Below are 18,877 nucleotides of genomic sequence, written 5' to 3' on the forward strand. Positions count from 1 at the left end.
TTCAGAAATCCATAATTTCGCAAAACCAATAAGTTGACCAACGCGTTTCGGTAGACCCCGCTACCTTGCTCACGGTCGTCGTTTTTGCTAATGTTGAAACAAAATGTTTTAAATAAAGATATTTGAAGGAAGTCAGTTGACACCAATATCCTGTTCCCACCCTTTTGGTTTCCCACAGGTTTATGGGTCTTGTAGTTCATGTTGGGACAATCCAAAAACCGATGCATTGTAACATTTCAATTTGTTAATTGTTATCCAACTATTTACTGTTGCCAGTTGGGCGATGTTACTCGTTATTGTAACAGATTTATTTGCAACAAGTCTTTGACATGTCTCCAATGCACAATTCACTTTGTTGACAAGCCCTCCAGTGGGCCGTCTGCGTATTTTCTGTCCCAATATTCAATTGTTCTGTTTCAATCTTTGTGATTGTTGCCCTCCAATTGGTCTTTGGAATGTGATTTTTTATATGCTGTGGGAGAGTGATGTTCATAAATGAATGTACAGTTCTTCCGATTGGTTTAATCCATACGGGGTCATGGACCGCAAGTTCAAAATATGACACGATTCTTTTTGGCATAGTGTTTTTTCCCTGTTTCCACCACGAGAGCTCATCGGTACCGCTTCAATGCCATAAAACCTTAGTAGTTTCCAGTTAGCATTGTGGTGTATTTCCATGTGCTTGGCTATGGCATTGTTCCTGTCTCTGTTTTTGGTCGCTCGTACATGTTCCAATATACGTTTTTTTAATTCACAGATAGTGGATCCAACATATCTTAAAGGGCAAGGACATTCTACCACATAAACTATGTATTGACTCTTACAAGTTATCAAAGTTGTGATTTGCCAGTTTTTGTTATTCGCCATTCTCACATCTTTAGTCGGCTTTGCAATTTCGCAGACTTTGCAGTTGTAACACTTGGTGAAGCCTGTTGTTTGTAACCAGGATTCTTTTGAATGTTTGGCGATAAAGTGGCTGTGTGTTAAACGGTCCTTCAAACTTCTTGCCCTTCTAAATGTGATCACTGGGTGGCCACCCATTTTTTCTCCCATCATGCTATCCATTGTTAGAATCTTCCAATTCTTCTTCAAGATATAAATAATGTCTTTTGCTTCTTGACTGTAATCTGTGATCAGTCTTATGGGCTCATCCATGTTATCCGATTTTTGCTGTTTTGGAATTAAGCATTCCGCTCTTGTTTTTTGGTTGGCTCTGTTCCAGCTTGTGATTAGGCTTTTCTTAGGATATTTTCTCTGTATGAATCTTTGTACTGTGTTGCCACTGTGCTTCAGCCAATCTGCATCTTCACTGCAGATTCTTCGCAATCGAAGAAATTCTCCATAGGGTATACTGGAGATTGTTGATGGTTGGTGGAAACTGGTTGCTTCAAGAGTCGTATTTGTCGCAGTACTTTTACGATGTAACGTTGTTGCCAGGCGAATCGCCTGGCAACAACGTTACATCGTAAAAGTACTGCGACAAATACGACTCTTGAAGCAACCAGTTTCCACCAACCATCAACAATCTCCAGTATACCCTATGGAGAATTTCTTCGATTGCGAAGAATCTGCAGTGAAGATGCAGATTGGCTGAAGCACAGTGGCAACACAGTACAAAGATTCATACAGAGAAAATATCCTAAGAAAAGCCTAATCACAAGCTGGAACAGAGCCAACCAAAAAACAAGAGCGGAATGCTTAATTCCAAAACAGCAAAAATCGGATAACATGGATGAGCCCATAAGACTGATCACAGATTACAGTCAAGAAGCAAAAGACATTATTTATATCTTGAAGAAGAATTGGAAGATTCTAACAATGGATAGCATGATGGGAGAAAAAATGGGTGGCCACCCAGTGATCACATTTAGAAGGGCAAGAAGTTTGAAGGACCGTTTAACACACAGCCACTTTATCGCCAAACATTCAAAAGAATCCTGGTTACAAACAACAGGCTTCACCAAGTGTTACAACTGCAAAGTCTGCGAAATTGCAAAGCCGACTAAAGATGTGAGAATGGCGAATAACAAAAACTGGCAAATCACAACTTTGATAACTTGTAAGAGTCAATACATAGTTTATGTGGTAGAATGTCCTTGCCCTTTAAGATATGTTGGATCCACTATCTGTGAATTAAAAAAACGTATATTGGAACATGTACGAGCGACCAAAAACAGAGACAGGAACAATGCCATAGCCAAGCACATGGAAATACACCACAATGCTAACTGGAAACTACTAAGGTTTTATGGCATTGAAGCGGTACCGATGAGCTCTCGTGGTGGAAACAGGGAAAAAACACTATGCCAAAAAGAATCGTGTCATATTTTGAACTTGCGGTCCATGACCCCGTATGGATTAAACCAATCGGAAGAACTGTACATTCATTTATGAACATCACTCTCCCACAGCATATAAAAAATCACATTCCAAAGACCCATTGGAGGGCAACAATCACAAAGATTGAAACAGAACAATTGAATATTGGGACAGAAAATACGCAGCCGGCCCACTGGAGGGCTTGTCAACAAAGTGAATTGTGCATTGGAGACATGTCAAAGACTTGTTGCAAATAAATCTGTTACAATAACGAGTAACATCGCCCAACTGGCAACAGTAAATAGTTGGATAACAATTAACAAATTGAAATGTTACAATGCATCGGTTTTTGGATTGTCCCAACATGAACTACAAGACCCATAAACCTGTGGGAAACCAAAAGGGTGGGAACAGGATATTGGTGTCAACTGACTTCCTTCAAATATCTTTATTTAAAACATTTTGTTTCAACATTAGCAAAAACGACGACCGTGAGCAAGGTAGCGGGGTCTACCGAAACGCGTTGGTCAACTTATTGGTTTTGCGAAATTATGGATTTCTGAAAATAAAGAAAAATAATTGGAAAGCTGTTGGTGTGCGACCTACTTCTTCCGCAGGAAGGATTTGTTTGAATATATATATATATATATATATATATATATATATATATATATATATATATATATATATATATATATATATAGAGAGAGAGAAAATGTATATTAGTCATTGCCAGGATGGTCACTTGTATTATAGGTGCCCTCAGATGCAGCCCCCCACTTCAACCTCTTGCCATCAGAGTTATCAAACCCAGCAGACAGGGGTCATCTCAACTCTTACTGGGGCAGGCACTCGCAAGCAAAGGTAGGCGGAGGATGTAACACCAGTCAGCGCCCCAATCGTTGTATTGCTGGCCCACACAGGCATAGGTTATCAGTCAGATCACATTGGAGCATGGACCTTCCTCACGTCAAATTCTAAGTTGACAGTATTCGATCATTCCGCTGTGACTGGCCATAAGGACAAAGTACAGGAAGCTCTCCGCTCCACTGAACGCCCACCTTGGCCATCACACAAACTGTAGCAGTTACTTACTGAGGACTGGACTGGGCAGGCAAAGTAAGACATTCGGATCTCCAAACTGTCATCCAAGTCTCTTGTGATGGTGATCCCGCACTGGGATGCAACAGCGTCCGTGACCGTGTAGGGCCTTCCAGAGTCATCTGCAAAAGGAAGTAGATTAAAAGGAGCAATGATGGAGACATCCTTCCACCTCAATATGGCTGCATTTTCCATAAGTGCATACATTTCAATAGATCTGGGCTGGTAACCTTGACAGGCAATAGAGATCAAAGCCATTTGGATTTCAACCTAGACTGTAGAAGTGGTGGAAACCAACTTTGTAAGGGCTTCCAAATGCAAGGAGCCAAGGCATGCAGACTACAGAAAATCCCACTAGCACACCCGATTCAGGAAACGTTTGCCATTTTGCAGATTCTCTTTACAACCAGTGCTGCAACCAGAATCGGCCACTAAAGGCGGAGTCAAAATAAAACGTAATGTTCACGTTGGCTCCGGTAATCCACTGCGGACCTACAGGGTTCAAAAAACTGCTTCACTTGGAGGATGACAGGAACAAACGGCTACACAAAGTTACTTTACAGAAGCTCTTATTGCATTTCCACCCCATGAGCCCAAGTTTTGCAGTCACATTTGATGGGAGTATTGGAAAGTCACCAGAATCAGACCATACAGATGGCAGAAAAATAGCAAGTTGGTCTAAGCCTCGCTTGGCAACCACTGCCAGAGGACTCAATTCACAATAAATTGTTACAATTTCAGGAAGCGGTGTTTGAGTGGAGGACCAAGGGAGCCGGAGAACAAAACTCATATTAAGGCGGTTCAAACCACTGTATGATGTTTGGCAAATCTCTCATCATGCTCCCGATCCCTGAAGTAACAAAATTAGAGAAAGTATTTTCTGTGGTATTTCAAACCAATTGATATATTAAACAAATCTCAGACTTATTACCACTTTCCTTATTGGGAACCAGGGGCGGCTCCTTCATGTGGGCGGAGGATTGTTGCCCCACTGCGAGAAAGCAGAAGGGTTTGGTTGGGGGCGGGGTGGTGGATGGTCCTGTGCCAGGACAGGGGGAGGAGTGGCTTACCCACTGTTGTGGGCGCTGACCGTTTGGTCGGACCCAGGGCTAACCAAACCAGTCATACACACTCTGGTTTCTCCATGTAAGCTACATGCAGTCCACATGGAGAAAATGGCCTCCCCATAGACACCTGTACAGTCGGTATCCCAGCCAATCACAACACTGCCATTGCAGCGTTGTGATTGGCTTAGGGGAGGGAGGCTTCCTGGGACTCTGAACAGGCAGGCGAAGGCAAGTTAACAAAAAATAATTACCCCGGCCCATGCTTCCCCGCGCGCCCCAGCAAGTCATGTCGGCCACGGCTGAACTAAATCTACAAATCCTGAACTGACTGCTTTGCTTTCATTTTCCTGATGGGAGTTTTCAAACGCTCAGGAAATTTCCACAGGATCTGTAGGTTTTTTACTTGCATGTGTATTGCAAATCCCGCATAGGGCGAGCTGATCCTGTTGACCCGTGTTTATGCATTACTTCTAGAGCTCAAACCCCACTGGGAGCAAGAGTGCTGTACATGTAAGGGAGCTGAGATTGTGAACTGGTTTATATGAAGAGTTTTAGGTCTAGCTACAGATCGCTTTAGCTGTCAGCCAGAGCTCATGTCCAACTCAAACCTTTTAATAAAAAGTAGTTTTGGATCAGCGCCCTTAATTCATTGCTTGTCTAAAGAATATATATGTTGTTTTTTTTTTTAAATATAATCAGCCGCACATAATTGAAAAGGCTTACATATTGCAATAGTGACAGGCAAAGGAGTCTTTCTGATGCAGTCACAGGATGCCAGTGTCTAGCTTTTTAGGTCAAAGCTAACCAGACAGCACAGCTGTCGGTTTGAAAAGACATATTGGGACATAACGAAAGCATTACCTTTGCTTAATATTGGCTTTGTGTTTTGCAACTCACATTTGCTTTTGTTTCCATTTGCTGGCTTTGCCTCAGGACGTCCTGCAGGTCCTGGTCCCTCCCATGGAGCATAGCCTGTGTACCACCTCCGACTGGCTCTTCGCATTCCTCCACGAGTGCTCTCATTCGGGGAACTCTTTCATGTGTTGGACCTGGCGCTTTTTGCAGGGTGCTCTTTCATGTGTGTTGGACCTGGTGCTTTTTGCAGGGAGCTCTTTCATGTGTGTTGGGCCTGGTGCTTTTTGCAGGGTGCTCTTTCATGTGTGTTGGACCTGGTGCTTTTTGCAGGGTTATACCCAAACTTTTGACTTTCCTCCTCCAGTTTTCTGACTTGGTTGGCTTTAGGGCTCTGATGTAATTTCTATAGTTATGCGTCACATACTTAATTGACTAATGGTTTGTAAAAGGCTTGTGAATATTTTCATAAGTGGGTAAAATTGCTTTAGTGAGTTAAAGGTTTGCTGGGGGAGGCGGGAGACTAATCAAGCATTTAACAAACCTAAATCAAGGGGCCATTTCTGTAGAGAGTGGAAGACGCATTATATCAACCCAAACGCCAAGAGTTGCTAGGGCTGACCAGGACACCAGACGTGGAGCCTCCGAACCAGCAATAGGTGCACGTCCCTCGCTGTTCGCAACACGCCTGCTCAGTACAACTGGGTCCTGCCTGCAATTTTAAATCCAAGCCGTCTTGTCAGCTCTGGTAGCGCACTGTACATACATTCTGTCCTTGCCAGCACTGACCTGACCCAGCACAACCCACCACAGGAAGGCAGGGCTGTGAAGAAATGATCCACCCAGTCGGGTCAAGGCTCCATTACCAAATATATTAGGGGTGATACACCCCAAACTGCCCCCTCTCAAAAATACGCCCCAAGGCACATACGAATTGGGCCAAGAGACTGCCCATAAGTTTGTGGGAACGGACGAGTTGTCAGGGGCCATTCAAACGTTGCACCTTTTTCAAAATGCATGGGTTCAGCCAAAGAGAAGCGCTGCAGGAGTTCCCCCAGAACGTAACTATAGGAACAAGGGATTGGGCATATGGGGGGGGGGGGGGGGCATTACATTGTGAAAGGGATTGGAATTGGAAATATGGAGCCAGATATGCAGGGCAGGGGTTGAACGTTTGCTGGCAGATCAGGGATTTGTTAGCAGGCAGCCAAACCAGAATCACAGGTGAGCGGGAGAGGCTAGCAAACGCTGGCTGGAGCCTAAAGCCAGCAAAATGGTCTTGACGATGGACTAAAAGTCACCCGAACTGAAAGACAGAAAAATCCAACAGAGAAGCAAAATCCCAGTGTGTGAATGCCCAGTATACTGGAGACACTGCCAAAGTCAACCCATATTTACCTCCACCAGAAGGGTCCAATTCTCAGCTATTTCAATCTTCGAGACTCCTCCAGTTTTTAAAAAGGTTTTTGAAATCACCATTAAAAGGGAACTGACTTCCTGTAGAGAAAAACTTACCCATAGCTTGGATCTGCCACTGGTTCGAGCCCAAGAAGTCCTTGCTTATCAAAATCCAGAAGACCCGGGGTCGACACTCCGTCCGAGACACCCCTTGGTTGGGCAGAAGAAAGAAAGTGTTTAGACCATTGGTAGGTGCAACAAGGAGTACATCTGGACCTTCCCTTGTGACCCAGGAGGCTTCTCTAAATCTAAAAGAGTCACCCTTTATTACCAAAAGGGACAGGAGGCTTCTGCCCATGAGTACATCTATGTTGAATACATTTCCATCCATATCAAGCGTAGTGTGGCAAACCACCCGCAAGGTTCTCAAAGCGCTCCATCTAAGAGACATACAAGCAGCAGCCCACGCCCCAGCCATCACCAACTCCCCGTCCAATAGCAACCACTCTTCCCCCCCCCCCCCGGCAAAAACAGTGGGTTGTTAAACCAATATAAATTAAATCCTGGCAGCTGCGCGTTTGCGTGCATCATTCATTGACGCGGTCTCCTGAACACATACTTATCCTGGTCCTTACATTATCAGATGCCATTTCCAAGTGGGGGGGGGGGGGGGGGAGGAAATCAAACATTCCTCCCGCTGTGGATTAAAAACCATAGCTACCCTGATACTGTCCCATCTGGTCATCTCCTTAGGTGGCCTTGGCTTCCCATCTCCAGAAGAGTCCCTCCATGCCTTGGAAACCGTTGGGGCCTTTTCTGCTTGTACTTACTTTCAGCATTGCTTGCCTTCTGGACCCCCTGCTTGGCTTGCGGTCTGGTTAGGTCTAGCATTCAAGATGTATTGTACATACTTTAGTATGTATGTGCGGTCTTATATAGCGCTCAAATTACCCTTGGGCATCTCGGCGCTTGCATTGGGAACCCGTCCTGGTTTTTCCCTGTGAGATAACCCGTACTGGGCATCCCCAAGGTGAAAGCCAGGCATCCCGCCGCGGGGGGCCGTTGTGGAGATTAAGCAAGCTTGTTGCCCAGAGCTGCATAGTGTGAACTCGTGCTTAGAGTAGGCACCGAAGCGAAAATTATCGAGTCCGTAGACAATTGGGCTCCAGACCCTGCCGCGTCGGGAATCGAACCCTGGTCCCGGGTCTGACCTCTGCTTCAGGGTATGCCTCCTCTAACCAGTGAGCTACACTTGTATGTACTTTGTGGGCTCTGGAGATAAGCTCTAGGACTGGTCTGCTTCCACTCAGGGACTTGTTTCTACTCAGGGACTAGTTTCTGTTCAACTGCCTCTATTTGACGGTCTTGATAGAAAACGGCCAGTAGAGGTCAGTCAAGTACCAGAATCACTTCAGCATTCTCCAGATTCCAGTCCATACAAATTGTCTCCCACAGTTTTCAAATCTTGTATTTTCAGCGATACGACCACCGAAGGCCCCGATTTTAAATTGAAAAGCTTTAGACTATACTATTTCCAGCTGAAAGGCAATATTTCTTCCCATGTGCTCCCAACACCTGGGGTGTCACAGTTTGGTGCTTACTTTCCCTCCATGTTAAAGAACAGTAGATGTTTCCGCACCCCGGCTAATGTGCTGTATAGCTTAATACATATAAGGTCCCAAAGGAGAGATCGAATGCATTTCAAAAGCTTGTTTATTTCTAGCCTTGTGTACACCCACACCACTTTGCTGGGTTTATCTGGGATGTGATACTTGGACTATTGGTCCCTAGACATCTGTTGACTTCAGTGGGTGATGGGGTTTATGTCCTGGACACTACGGTTACCCTCTATGGATATGGATTGTGGCAGTCCAGCAATGTCTGATGTGGGCTTCCCGTGTGCTCACTGCTGGGCTGCACGGATACCCATCTGCTGTGTCCATGCAGAGCGCCTTTCCTGAAGCACAGGCACCTGCCCCCTTTTTGTTCCTGGGTTTAGAGCGGGCCTGGGCGTCATGCTCTTTTCCCGGGTGGGTTGAGGGCTTGTGGAAGTTTAGTCTTGTTGCCTCTGTTCTTGGGGGCTGTGTGGTGCTAGGGTTTGACCTGTTTTCCCACCTGCTCCCTCTAGCTTGTGGTTAGTGATGTGCTTTGTTGTGACCCTCAGTGGTGGATGAGATACCACCACCCCCCCCCCCCCATGTACTTGATGCTGGGCATGGGTGGTTCCTGTACGATGTGCAGCACTGGGACGGTGAGTGGGACCTCTACACTGGTGAACAGGCGAGTACCTACCCCTGCTCTGGCCTTTTCTGTGATTCCCTGCCTGGATCTGGGTTTGTGTCATGAACGCCCCATCTCATGAAGGTCTAACCACCACTATTGTGGGGTTGTCAAGTTGTGTGGTGCTGGTTACTCTGTTTGCCAAGCCCTTCTCCCTTGGCTCTCCAGCAGACCTGTGGCTGCGGCGTGCATACTTATTGTGTGGCGCGGGAGCGTCCTGCACTGGTGGGCATTGGTCCATCGTCTTTGGTCACTGGGGTGTGGGCTGGACTTTTACTTCTCCACACCTGCTGAAGTGAGATGTGCGCTCTGCATCATGGTCTTATGTCTGCATCATACGCATCTCCATGCTTGGGTTGGTCGGAGCGGTGTGGTCTTAAGTCAAGATGTTCAGCCTGCCCATACTTAAATCCATAATGGGCTTGGGTCAGGTTTACCCTCTGTGACCAGGGAGTAGGCTGGACTCCCATCTTCTCCCTTTGCCCCCCCCCCCCACCCCGCGGCATGGGGCTTGTGGGATGTGCGCCCCGCTGCAGTCTCCAGAGACCCTGCTGACCGATACCACATTTGCTGTTCACAAGGTTGTGGCTGAGCGGTCCCTTGTGCGCTGGGCTTCCCTACTCTGCATCAGGGGGGGGCATGTAATAGGGCTTTGCCTCAGTGTTATGTCCTGAGCCCCTACTTGTCCACAGGGGCGGAGCTTGGTCAATACGTTTGGGGAGAGGGGGAGGAGCTTCTGGTTCTTCAACAATTGCGCAGGATATCTGGTTAAAACACATGAGAAGCTGGACATGAGGGAGGGGCTTAAGGGGCAGCAGGAAGAGGTCAGATTGTTAGGGGCAAATCAAACAATAAGGACTGGGGTGAGGAAATGCAATCGGAGTCATGAGGTTAATGGTGATTCTGTAAAGTGTTGCGTCATCATTACTATCTCGGGCCGGGCTTGAACTCATGAAGCTGTACCAATGAGGCACGACAAGCATCAGTCACCCACCAAGGGGGAAAGTCTGAAGGGGCAGTCCAGGCTCAAGGGAGTCCGCTTTGAGAGTTGCTCCTATAGCCTCCATGATTGGTTATTCGATTCTTCGGGCGGAGTGTCCGGTATTCAGAATATTTCGCCCTCACCCGGCTTTAATATGTGGTCTAGTTTGTCCCATGTGCTTGTTGGGCACTGAGGATGGGGTGTTTTGTTCGCCCCTATATTCTCCTTGGTCGGTTGTCCATTTTGGGATACTGGGAAGGTAGATACCTTCTAGTGTGACCCACACTGCTTTACTGGGCAGTCTGGGCCTCAGGTGAGGGGGGTAGGGGTTGGGGCCTGGTTGGTCTCCGTCTAGAAGGGTCTGTGACTGGGTGCTCCGGCCTTTTGGTTAGGGCAATTGTATCCTTGGTGTGTTAGATATTCGCACCTTGTACCCTGGCCCCCTGGACTTTGAGGTTGGGTGTTTGGCCCGCTGGGTACCATAGCTGGTCATTACATCTCTCCTTCGGATGCCTTTTACCTCTAGGTGCCTGGGGATTCTGAGAGTTGTGCTGGCCTGGCAGTTCTCTAGTTGCAGGCTACAAACCCTATTAAGCTGCCTACCCCTTAAGTGGTAGGCATCTTTCGCACAGGGTGCATGGCTCTAGCACCTCAAATGGTGCTTGTGCTCTTCGTAAGCCAGCCCCCAATCCTGCAAAATGCTGGCGTCTCCATATTTAGGACTTTTGTTGGTCCAGCCCTTCCTTTGCTGTAGTCGTTGCTGTCAGGGGTGGTTTCTTCTGCTGCCACTGTATGCTCAGCCTCTGTCCACCTGCGGAATCTGATAAAGGCCGGACTGGCCGTAGCAGGCGTCAGGAGTTTCCCTGGGAGGCTGGAAGAGTGGGGGTTGGTTTTACAGCAATGCTGCAATATCTTCCTGCAGTAACAAAGCCAACAGAGCGTCACACGTTCACCTCCCCTACCCACCCCCCAGACTCTGGGAGGGCGGGTCTGACAAAATTGCCAGGGCTGCTTTGGGTTCCCGGTCCGTCTGTGAATCTGTTGTCTGTGGTCCTGGTTGTTATTTGGGCTTTAGGCATAGTACCTGTTGTGCGCTGGTCCGGGTTCTTCTAGCTGTGGCACACTTTTAGGGCCCGTTGGTTCTGGTGGTTTCTACCACTGTGCCTCTTCCTAGGGTGGGATATCTGCCTTCTGATACTGGCTTAAATACTTTGAGGTCTCGGGTCTTTGGGTTTACTCTACCCATTCCGTTTTGGGTCATGAATTTTGACATTTGCGCCCAGCTGGGCATTTGTCGGGGGCAGTTTGTTGCCTTGCTTTCAACTCTGGTGTTGCCAAGTCCTGTCTGAGAAAGGTTTGAAGATCCTGCACCCAAGGGGTCTCACTTGTGCGCTGATGGGCATGACCTGGTGCATGGTTTGTATGTCTGCCTCTTTCACCACTGGTCTCCTTCAGTCGCATGCCAGGAGCACACCTTTGGCTTTGAGGTTTTGGGCTCAGCCGTCATCTTGTTTGTTGGACAATGATCTCCTAGCTTGCTGGAGCCTGTTGGCCCAGTTTCTGGCTCCTCCGGGTGTAGGCCTGTGCACCGCTGTAGTGTAGTGACCGTCACTACACCCCACCCAAAGAGTTTGCAGCCCTCCCCCTGCACTCAAGGGTGTTTTGAGTGGCGTCTACTTTGATCTACTGTCTGATCAGAGCTGCGTTTGAAGTTACTGTTGTGGCCACCATGAAGGTAACGTTTGGTATTTGTTCCCTAGACTCCTTATTGGTTGGGGAGTACATGCTCTTAGAGAGTCTGCCTTCTGGCCGATCTTGGCTTTTTCACCTGGTTTTTGGTTGTATTTATGCACTTTTGCCTTTAACTTCTTTGGTTTGACGTACCTTCTGTCTAGCGCTATTTTGGGGCATCCTCTCTAGGGTCCCATCTCCTCTGGACCACCCATTGTGCCTTCCATCTTTGGGCTTCTGTTACTTGTTGGCTTCTTGGACACTGGCCTTTGGGGCTTTGACCCTCTAGGTTCTGTACTTTCTCCTTTGAGCCTGGACTGCCCCTTCGGACTTGCCACTTTGGTGGGTGACTGATGCTTGTTGTGCCTCATTGGTACATCTTCATGAGTTCAGGCCCGGCCTGAGAGAGTAATGAGGCCATGCTTTACAGAATGACCATTAACCCCATTACTCCGATTGGATTTACTTGTTCCAATCCTTACTACCACCTATCGTGCACTAATGGGCTGCTCAGATAGTGGACTCGGGTGGTGGTTTCTGGATATGGGCGTGCATCACAGAAACACCTAGAGCGGGAAGAGTTCATTTGATGCTTTTAAGGAGGCAGTGGGGGTCCTAGACCTAAAGTGTGGTCACACCTCAGTGCATGGACTGAAAGAATTGGAGTCTTGGAATTATCAATAAATAATTGCATCACTGGAGCCAACCCAGCCATTGCGGTGTACCCCCTGCCCATACCATACCCCAAGTTGCGCAAGAAGGTCATGTGAAAGATTAAACTAGTCTGGGGTTTAAGCAAAATGGCTGCCAGTCAGTCTTCCAATGATACCTACCGGCTGGAAAGGTTGCAGACATCACTGCCGATGGCAAGACTGCCCAGAGCAATGCAACCCTGCAAGAAGAAAAAAAAAACACCGTCATTTGTGATGTGTACAACAGGATCTGATGAGCCTTTAAACCTAGTGGCGAGAGGCCAGGGATGGCTGCACAGGACAGTGGCCTCCATAGGCTCAAATTGTGCACGGCCGCATGCGACACCGTCGACCCTATGGTGTTATCAATCGCCTGAACTCATTCGGAATTAAAGAGAAAGATCCATCACTTATAACATCCTTCCTCTGGAAGACAAGCAGTGGCCTTGGGCCAACATGAACCCCCCTCACCCTTCCTTTTAGAGTAACGTGGGGATCTTCTATCAGCCCCGCACAATTTAACATGAGTCACAGAACTTGACAACCTAGCCACATCCTTGGCCTCTCGGACCTCTTATGCCAAAGATACCCAGATTGTCCTGTCAGCCCTCAGAAATGGCAATAACATGGCTCCCCAACTCCATGATTGCATGCCAGTCGTTAGGTCCTGGAAGGACTCACACTGCTCAAAAATGAACTCTGGTAAGACCGAGGTAATCCTCTTTAGAAATATCTACCCAATGTGGTCCTCAGTCTGGTGGTTGGTGTAGATAGTCCCCCTGCCCACCCCGGGCTTGCGGTAAGAAATTGGATTAAATTCAAGGCCTTATGCATCACCTACAAGGCAATACATAGCATAGGACCTCAGTTCCTTGGGCAGTCATTGAGATGGTACTCTCCCACTGGGCCCCTTTGCGCGTCTGGGGCCAATCTGATTATGCCTCCCAGAACCTGAAAGGCCAACTGGGAGGGGCCAGAAGCTTCATTTCAGGATCCATCAAACTGAGGAACAGTTTACCAAGCTGCATAAGGAACCGGCCCGCGCCAACAGCCTTCAGAAGGCTCTCAAAACCCCAAGACACCTTTTGGTATTGTGCACTCAATAAATTGCTATAACCTACTCATGAGGTGGACAGTTTACTATTGGTGGGAACATCTACTCGTACTGGAGCTGTGCCATGGTGCCCACCCTCGGTTATGCATTGTATGCACAGACTGTGCTGGGCAAATGGGAAATCAATGCAGGGAAACAGTTCAGGACCAAGGCACCACTTTAAGTCAGTCTGATGCTTGACCCTACATCAGAGTCAGTCAAAACACAGGTTTATTTAAACCTTAGTCTTTAAAACATGTACACAGTAAAACTTTACATGAAATCACATAGGACAATAAACCAAGTTAACAAAACCATGCCCTTATCCACAGTAAAACTTGAAATTCCAGTATCCTCAGATCTTCTGGTCCTGTGCGCCGCTCTCCTGCCACTCCTGTCGCCTTGGGGAAATCGGCATCTCGTCCCCAGCTTCAAGGAAGTCTGTTTGGTCCCAGATGATGTATCCTGCCCACACCTATTCCAGTCTTAAAATTAATGTATTCTACCCCAATTTGATTTCAGCACTCTGGGAAGATTGAATTTCAACAGGGTTGTGTTTGTTACCCCCATCATTCCAGCGCACTTGGGGCTTTCTCCCTCCCTCCCTTTTTCCTGTTCCCCAAACCCCACCCTCTGCTAGCCTCTGTGGCCTTTATCAAAACGTGACTCAATCCCAAACCCAAACATCGCCACCCCTAAAGGCTACAAGATGATACACTACGAATGAACCAGCAAACAGCTGTGGCATCACAATAATCTTCAAGGAAACCATCTGATGCACCACCACCAAGGCCCAACTCCTCTCATGGAACACTCAACTTCCCACTACAGACAGTTCAAGGACTATGATAAGAGGGACCCTCGCTTACAGACCCCTGGGGCCCCCCCTGACCAGCCTTCTGCGACACCATCCCCATCTTAATCACCCCCCCCTAGCCATTTACTACCACCACTAAGTCCTTCTCCATTACCTTAATAACCACAACAACCCCAACACCACCACCACTGTCTTAGAAACCCTGAACATTGGCCTCACCCAACTGGTTACCAAGCCCACGCACAAAGCGAGACACTACACCATCTTCACATCAATATACAGAATAAAATGGACACATCATGGAACTCACCTGGACAGACCATGCCTTCATTCATTTCACCATCTGATGCCCTGCACTCCATCACCAAGCACCACAGCGCCACCCACTGCAGCTGGGTCAAGGTAACACACTCCATGGATACATGCCCTCAGCACAACACAACCTGAAACTATCACATCTCGACTAGGCCTTCCAGAACTTCTCCACTTGTATCTCCAAGTGCACCAACAGTCACCCCATGGAAACCAGCAAAAGCCAACAAAACCTTAAAACAAGCCAGCTGGTACACCCCAGAGCCAAGAACCACCAAGCGCAACTGTCACCAACTTAAGTGATTGTGTGTCACCAAGGACCCCTCCAACAGAGCTATACACAAAGCAGCCCTCAGCAACTACCACCTGCACATCAAGAAAGCCAAGAGGTCAGCCATAACCACTTGCATGGACACCACGTACAACCAAACAAGGAACTCGTCAAAATAGCCAAGGAATTCTCCAACTCAGCCACCGAGAACACGATCCGGTCCTCACAAGCAGTCTGCGACTCTCGAGTCACTTCCACAGCAAGATTGCCACCATCTACAACAACTTTGACCCCAACCCACCACCCTCAGCCTCGACAACCAGCCATACGATCACCACCTGTCCCCCAGTCCCCATGCAGACCACCAGAGCCATCATGACGTCCATCCACTCTGGGGCTCCCACCGACCCCTGCCCCGACCATCTATTCATTCTCGGTACCAACCCAATCAGCACAGAACTCGCCAACATACTCAAAACCTCCAGCTCTACAGCAACCTCCCCAGACAGATGGAAACACGCAAGGTCAGACCCCTCCTAAAGAAACCTTCGGCTGACCCAAGCGACATCAAAAGTAACCAACCAATCTCCCTGCTCCCTTACCCAGCCAAAGTACACAAGAAGGCCATCAACCAACAGCTCACCAAATACCTGGAACAGAAGAACCTACTCGACACCTCACAATTTGGGCAAACCACAGCACAGACTGCACTTATTGCCACCACAGACATCAGAACTCAGACTGCAAAGAAACTGCAGCCTTGATCCTCTGACCCCTCTGCTGCGTTCGAAACAGTCTCCCACCACACCCTCATCAACAGACCCCATCAGCATACAACAAAGCACCCTCAAGTGGATAACATCTCACAGAGCATCCATCTGCCCCCCCTTCACCTCCTATGCCCATTCAGGAAACACATTTGCACACAAATCCCAACACGACCAAGGACCATCCTACATCAACTATGGACTGAACTTTCACCTGCCCGCAAAACGACTGCACTCTGCATCACTCACCCCAGCATCTGTTGCAGCGGGTGACACCACCTACATTCCCACCAAGTCCTGGAACAACTTGCCCCTCCACCTCAACTGTATTCTTCCTGACTGACTTAAGGAAGAAGCTACAGACCTGGTTTTTCGATGGAGACACGGCACGAATAGCACCCTGATTCCCCCAACGGTGATAGTGCTGCGCTTTAAAAATGCTGTTTGAGCTAACATTTGACTATTTTTTTTTGAGTATCGATTTCTTCAAACACTTCAGACAAATCTCCCCTAGGCATAGCTCCATCTAACAAGCGCTGGCAAAGCCAATAGGTATCACTTTTGAAACACTTATAAGTCGTTAGCCAGAGCGGTTGGGTTGGCTAATGAGTTTTAGCGCTGTTCTACAGTAGTGTGGTGTGTGCCGCACATTGTAAAGTTATAAGAAAAAAAAAAAGTGTTAAGCATTTGTTACCCTCTCTGTAATTAAGATGAGATGTTGAGGTAATCCTTAAAAAAAAAAGTTTAGTGTTTTTTGGGGGAATATTAGCAACTTTTTACTGCCTGTTCTAATGGTGGTTATAGGTTTTTGTTTTGGATAAGGGGTGGGGGGAGAGGGAGGATATAAACAGAAGGGTAGAGGTTGGGAAATAGTATGTGAATTATAATTTGAGTAACGGACGGATATTAGGGGAGAATTACCAATGTCAGATTTTGAGGGCACTATGTAACTATAGCACGAGGCAGCAGTTACTTGCGCTATGATGCTCCTGTCAGGTTTGCCCTGCTTGGAAGAATATGTCATCACCGAGCAGACAGCATCCTTCCTGAGGCAAAGGGATTAGACAGAGGTGTTGGTCCATGTAACAAAGCTGATGTGAGAGGAGTGACGTCAGGTGAGAGCCAAGCTACTTAGTGATCGGAGTGCCCTTTGTTTAGTAAGCCAGTCTTGTTAATTAATCTTGTGGACTCTGCTAAGGGATCAAAGTACCAGCAGAGGCGTGATGGGGAACGGGCTTGCATGAGGAGGATAGAGTGTTAGTGCGGGCTGCCTCGTCAGTGCCAGCAGAATGATGGTCAGCCCGCCCCGTCTACTGTGCGCGAGTCCCCGGTGGCTCGCTTTTCACAATGCTGGGCAGCTTGCCTTTCAGCCAGGTGTTCAACCGATAAAAGAAACCCCTTCAGCGTGCGCTCCCCTGGCGAGTTTAAGAAGCCCTGAACTGTTGACTCAATACAACACCTGGAACAACTTCTGTAAGGCCAAGCATGGCTAGGGCATGCATGCGGATATTTACGTTTGAGTCCTACAAATGGTTTGTCAGCTCAGTTCTCTTCTGTAACCTTTGCGACTGTGTCCTAAGCGTGTATGGTGCCTACAGAAGGGGCCTCCGACAAGTTCAGTATACAAGCGGGTCACTGTTTTGTGAGAGGTCGCTAACAGGGCAACATTAACCCGAAAATATTTGGTGCTGTACCATTCAAAAAGTACTCCTTGCACAAACGCCGCTTTGTGACCGTTGTGATGCAAATTCCACTCTTGGTAGCAAAGAGCAGGTTGAGAGTTGTCAGGCGTGCCATCCGTGGGTTCCAAAGTGAAGTCTGCCAATGGAAAGGCAGGAGGCAGTGCCATAGGGCAGGATTCCTACAAGGGAACTACTGATGCAGCTGGGAAGTCCCTCTGACTGCTGGATAGGTGAGTAAAAAGGATTAAACATGTACCCTGCCCTGTGTGAGGAAGACAAGAGTGTGGAGCTCACATGGACCAACAGTGAAGGTTCAGATCCCGTTCTGGGACTGATGGGCCTGTTGCAAACCACAGTGGATTGGAGAAGGATATAAAGGCGGAAGCTGTCAAAAACACGCAAGAGCTGCAGACGACTTGATGAAAGTGAGCAGCCGCGAAAGTGATCGCACGCTGTGAGTGGGCTTTAAAAAGCCGGACCAAAGCTTTTTGGGTGCCGCGAGCTATGCGATGTGCGCACACCATGATGAGAGGAAAGCCAGATGGCACCTCTGCTCATGATTGTGCGCATAACCGCATGCTCTATGCACCCAAAAAGCTGTGGTCGAGATTTTTAAAGCCCACCCACTAATGTCTCGCCAGAGCACCGCATGCACTGGCTCAGGCGAGACCTAAAAACCAAACATCCAATCAAAAAATGGCTTCTTGCCACCTTTCGATGATACCATATTTTAACAAGACTAGTCTCAAAAAAAGTTTTTGGTTTACCACAGACAAGCCAATAAAATGTTTATTAGATCCCCTTCCATATTAAGGCAGCATTTACATATTCTGTCCATGTCCAAAAAGGAGTCCTGAGCTTGAGAGGTTAAAACCGGATTATCACCGCACTTTAATTTCAAAATCAGTGTATAAATCCCCAGTCGCCAAGTGAGCATAGAGACAGGTACCAAGGCCAGTGAAGATGCAGAGGAGACTGGCCACCACATTCCATGAACCGCCTTCTTTAAAAACACCAAGATGTGCACAGCACCTGAAACCTGCACAGTAAACGGAGACAATCACAACTACAGTCGCTCCTGGACTTGAATCTTGCATGTTCTGCCCAACACCAGAGGTATACTACAGATGTAGGGTGTCCGGGTATTTCTCCATATCACACAGCAGTGGGTTAGGGTCCAATATCCTCAGAGGGTCCTGTCATTCACCACAGGGGCAGCGCTCCTCAGAGGGTTAGCGAAGGGTCGCTTTGTACACTTAATTCTACAGACCTAGTAGATTCAACTGCGGAATATCAAAGCGTAACCAAGCAAAGTAAAAAATAAAAGGCTCAAGGTGGGCATCTTTAGAGGCATTTGAAGGGTCTGAGGGGGTGTGTGGCAGGAGGGTTGGGGCAGGGAATTCAAATCCTCAAATGAATATGGACAAATCCGTGAATAAAAGGGCAGGAAGGCATTTTGTGACTAGTGCATCTGTCTGGCCTTTCCCCTCGCACCAAGAAGGTCCCAGCAAAA

At 47.7% G+C, this 18,877-nt stretch overlaps 1 protein-coding gene across 1 annotated transcript in view; it reads right to left on the reverse strand.

Moving 5' to 3' along the window:
* LOC146782812 (uncharacterized) overlaps positions 1–18,877 on the reverse strand; it is a 109,629-nt gene that overhangs the window by 85,803 nt on the left and 4,949 nt on the right. The window contains exons 2-4 of the mRNA XM_085638043.1: positions 12,564–12,622; positions 6,855–6,947; positions 3,415–3,542 (exon numbers count right to left, since the gene is read on the reverse strand). Coding sequence (XP_085494169.1) covers positions 3,415–3,542; positions 6,855–6,947; positions 12,564–12,622 — 280 coding nt within the window. The remainder of the gene's footprint in view (positions 1–3,414; positions 3,543–6,854; positions 6,948–12,563; positions 12,623–18,877) is intronic.

The sequence above is a fragment of the Triturus cristatus genome, chromosome 12, assembly GCF_964204655.1.
Source record: "Triturus cristatus chromosome 12, aTriCri1.1, whole genome shotgun sequence".
Classification (NCBI taxonomy): Eukaryota; Metazoa; Chordata; class Amphibia; order Caudata; family Salamandridae; genus Triturus; species Triturus cristatus.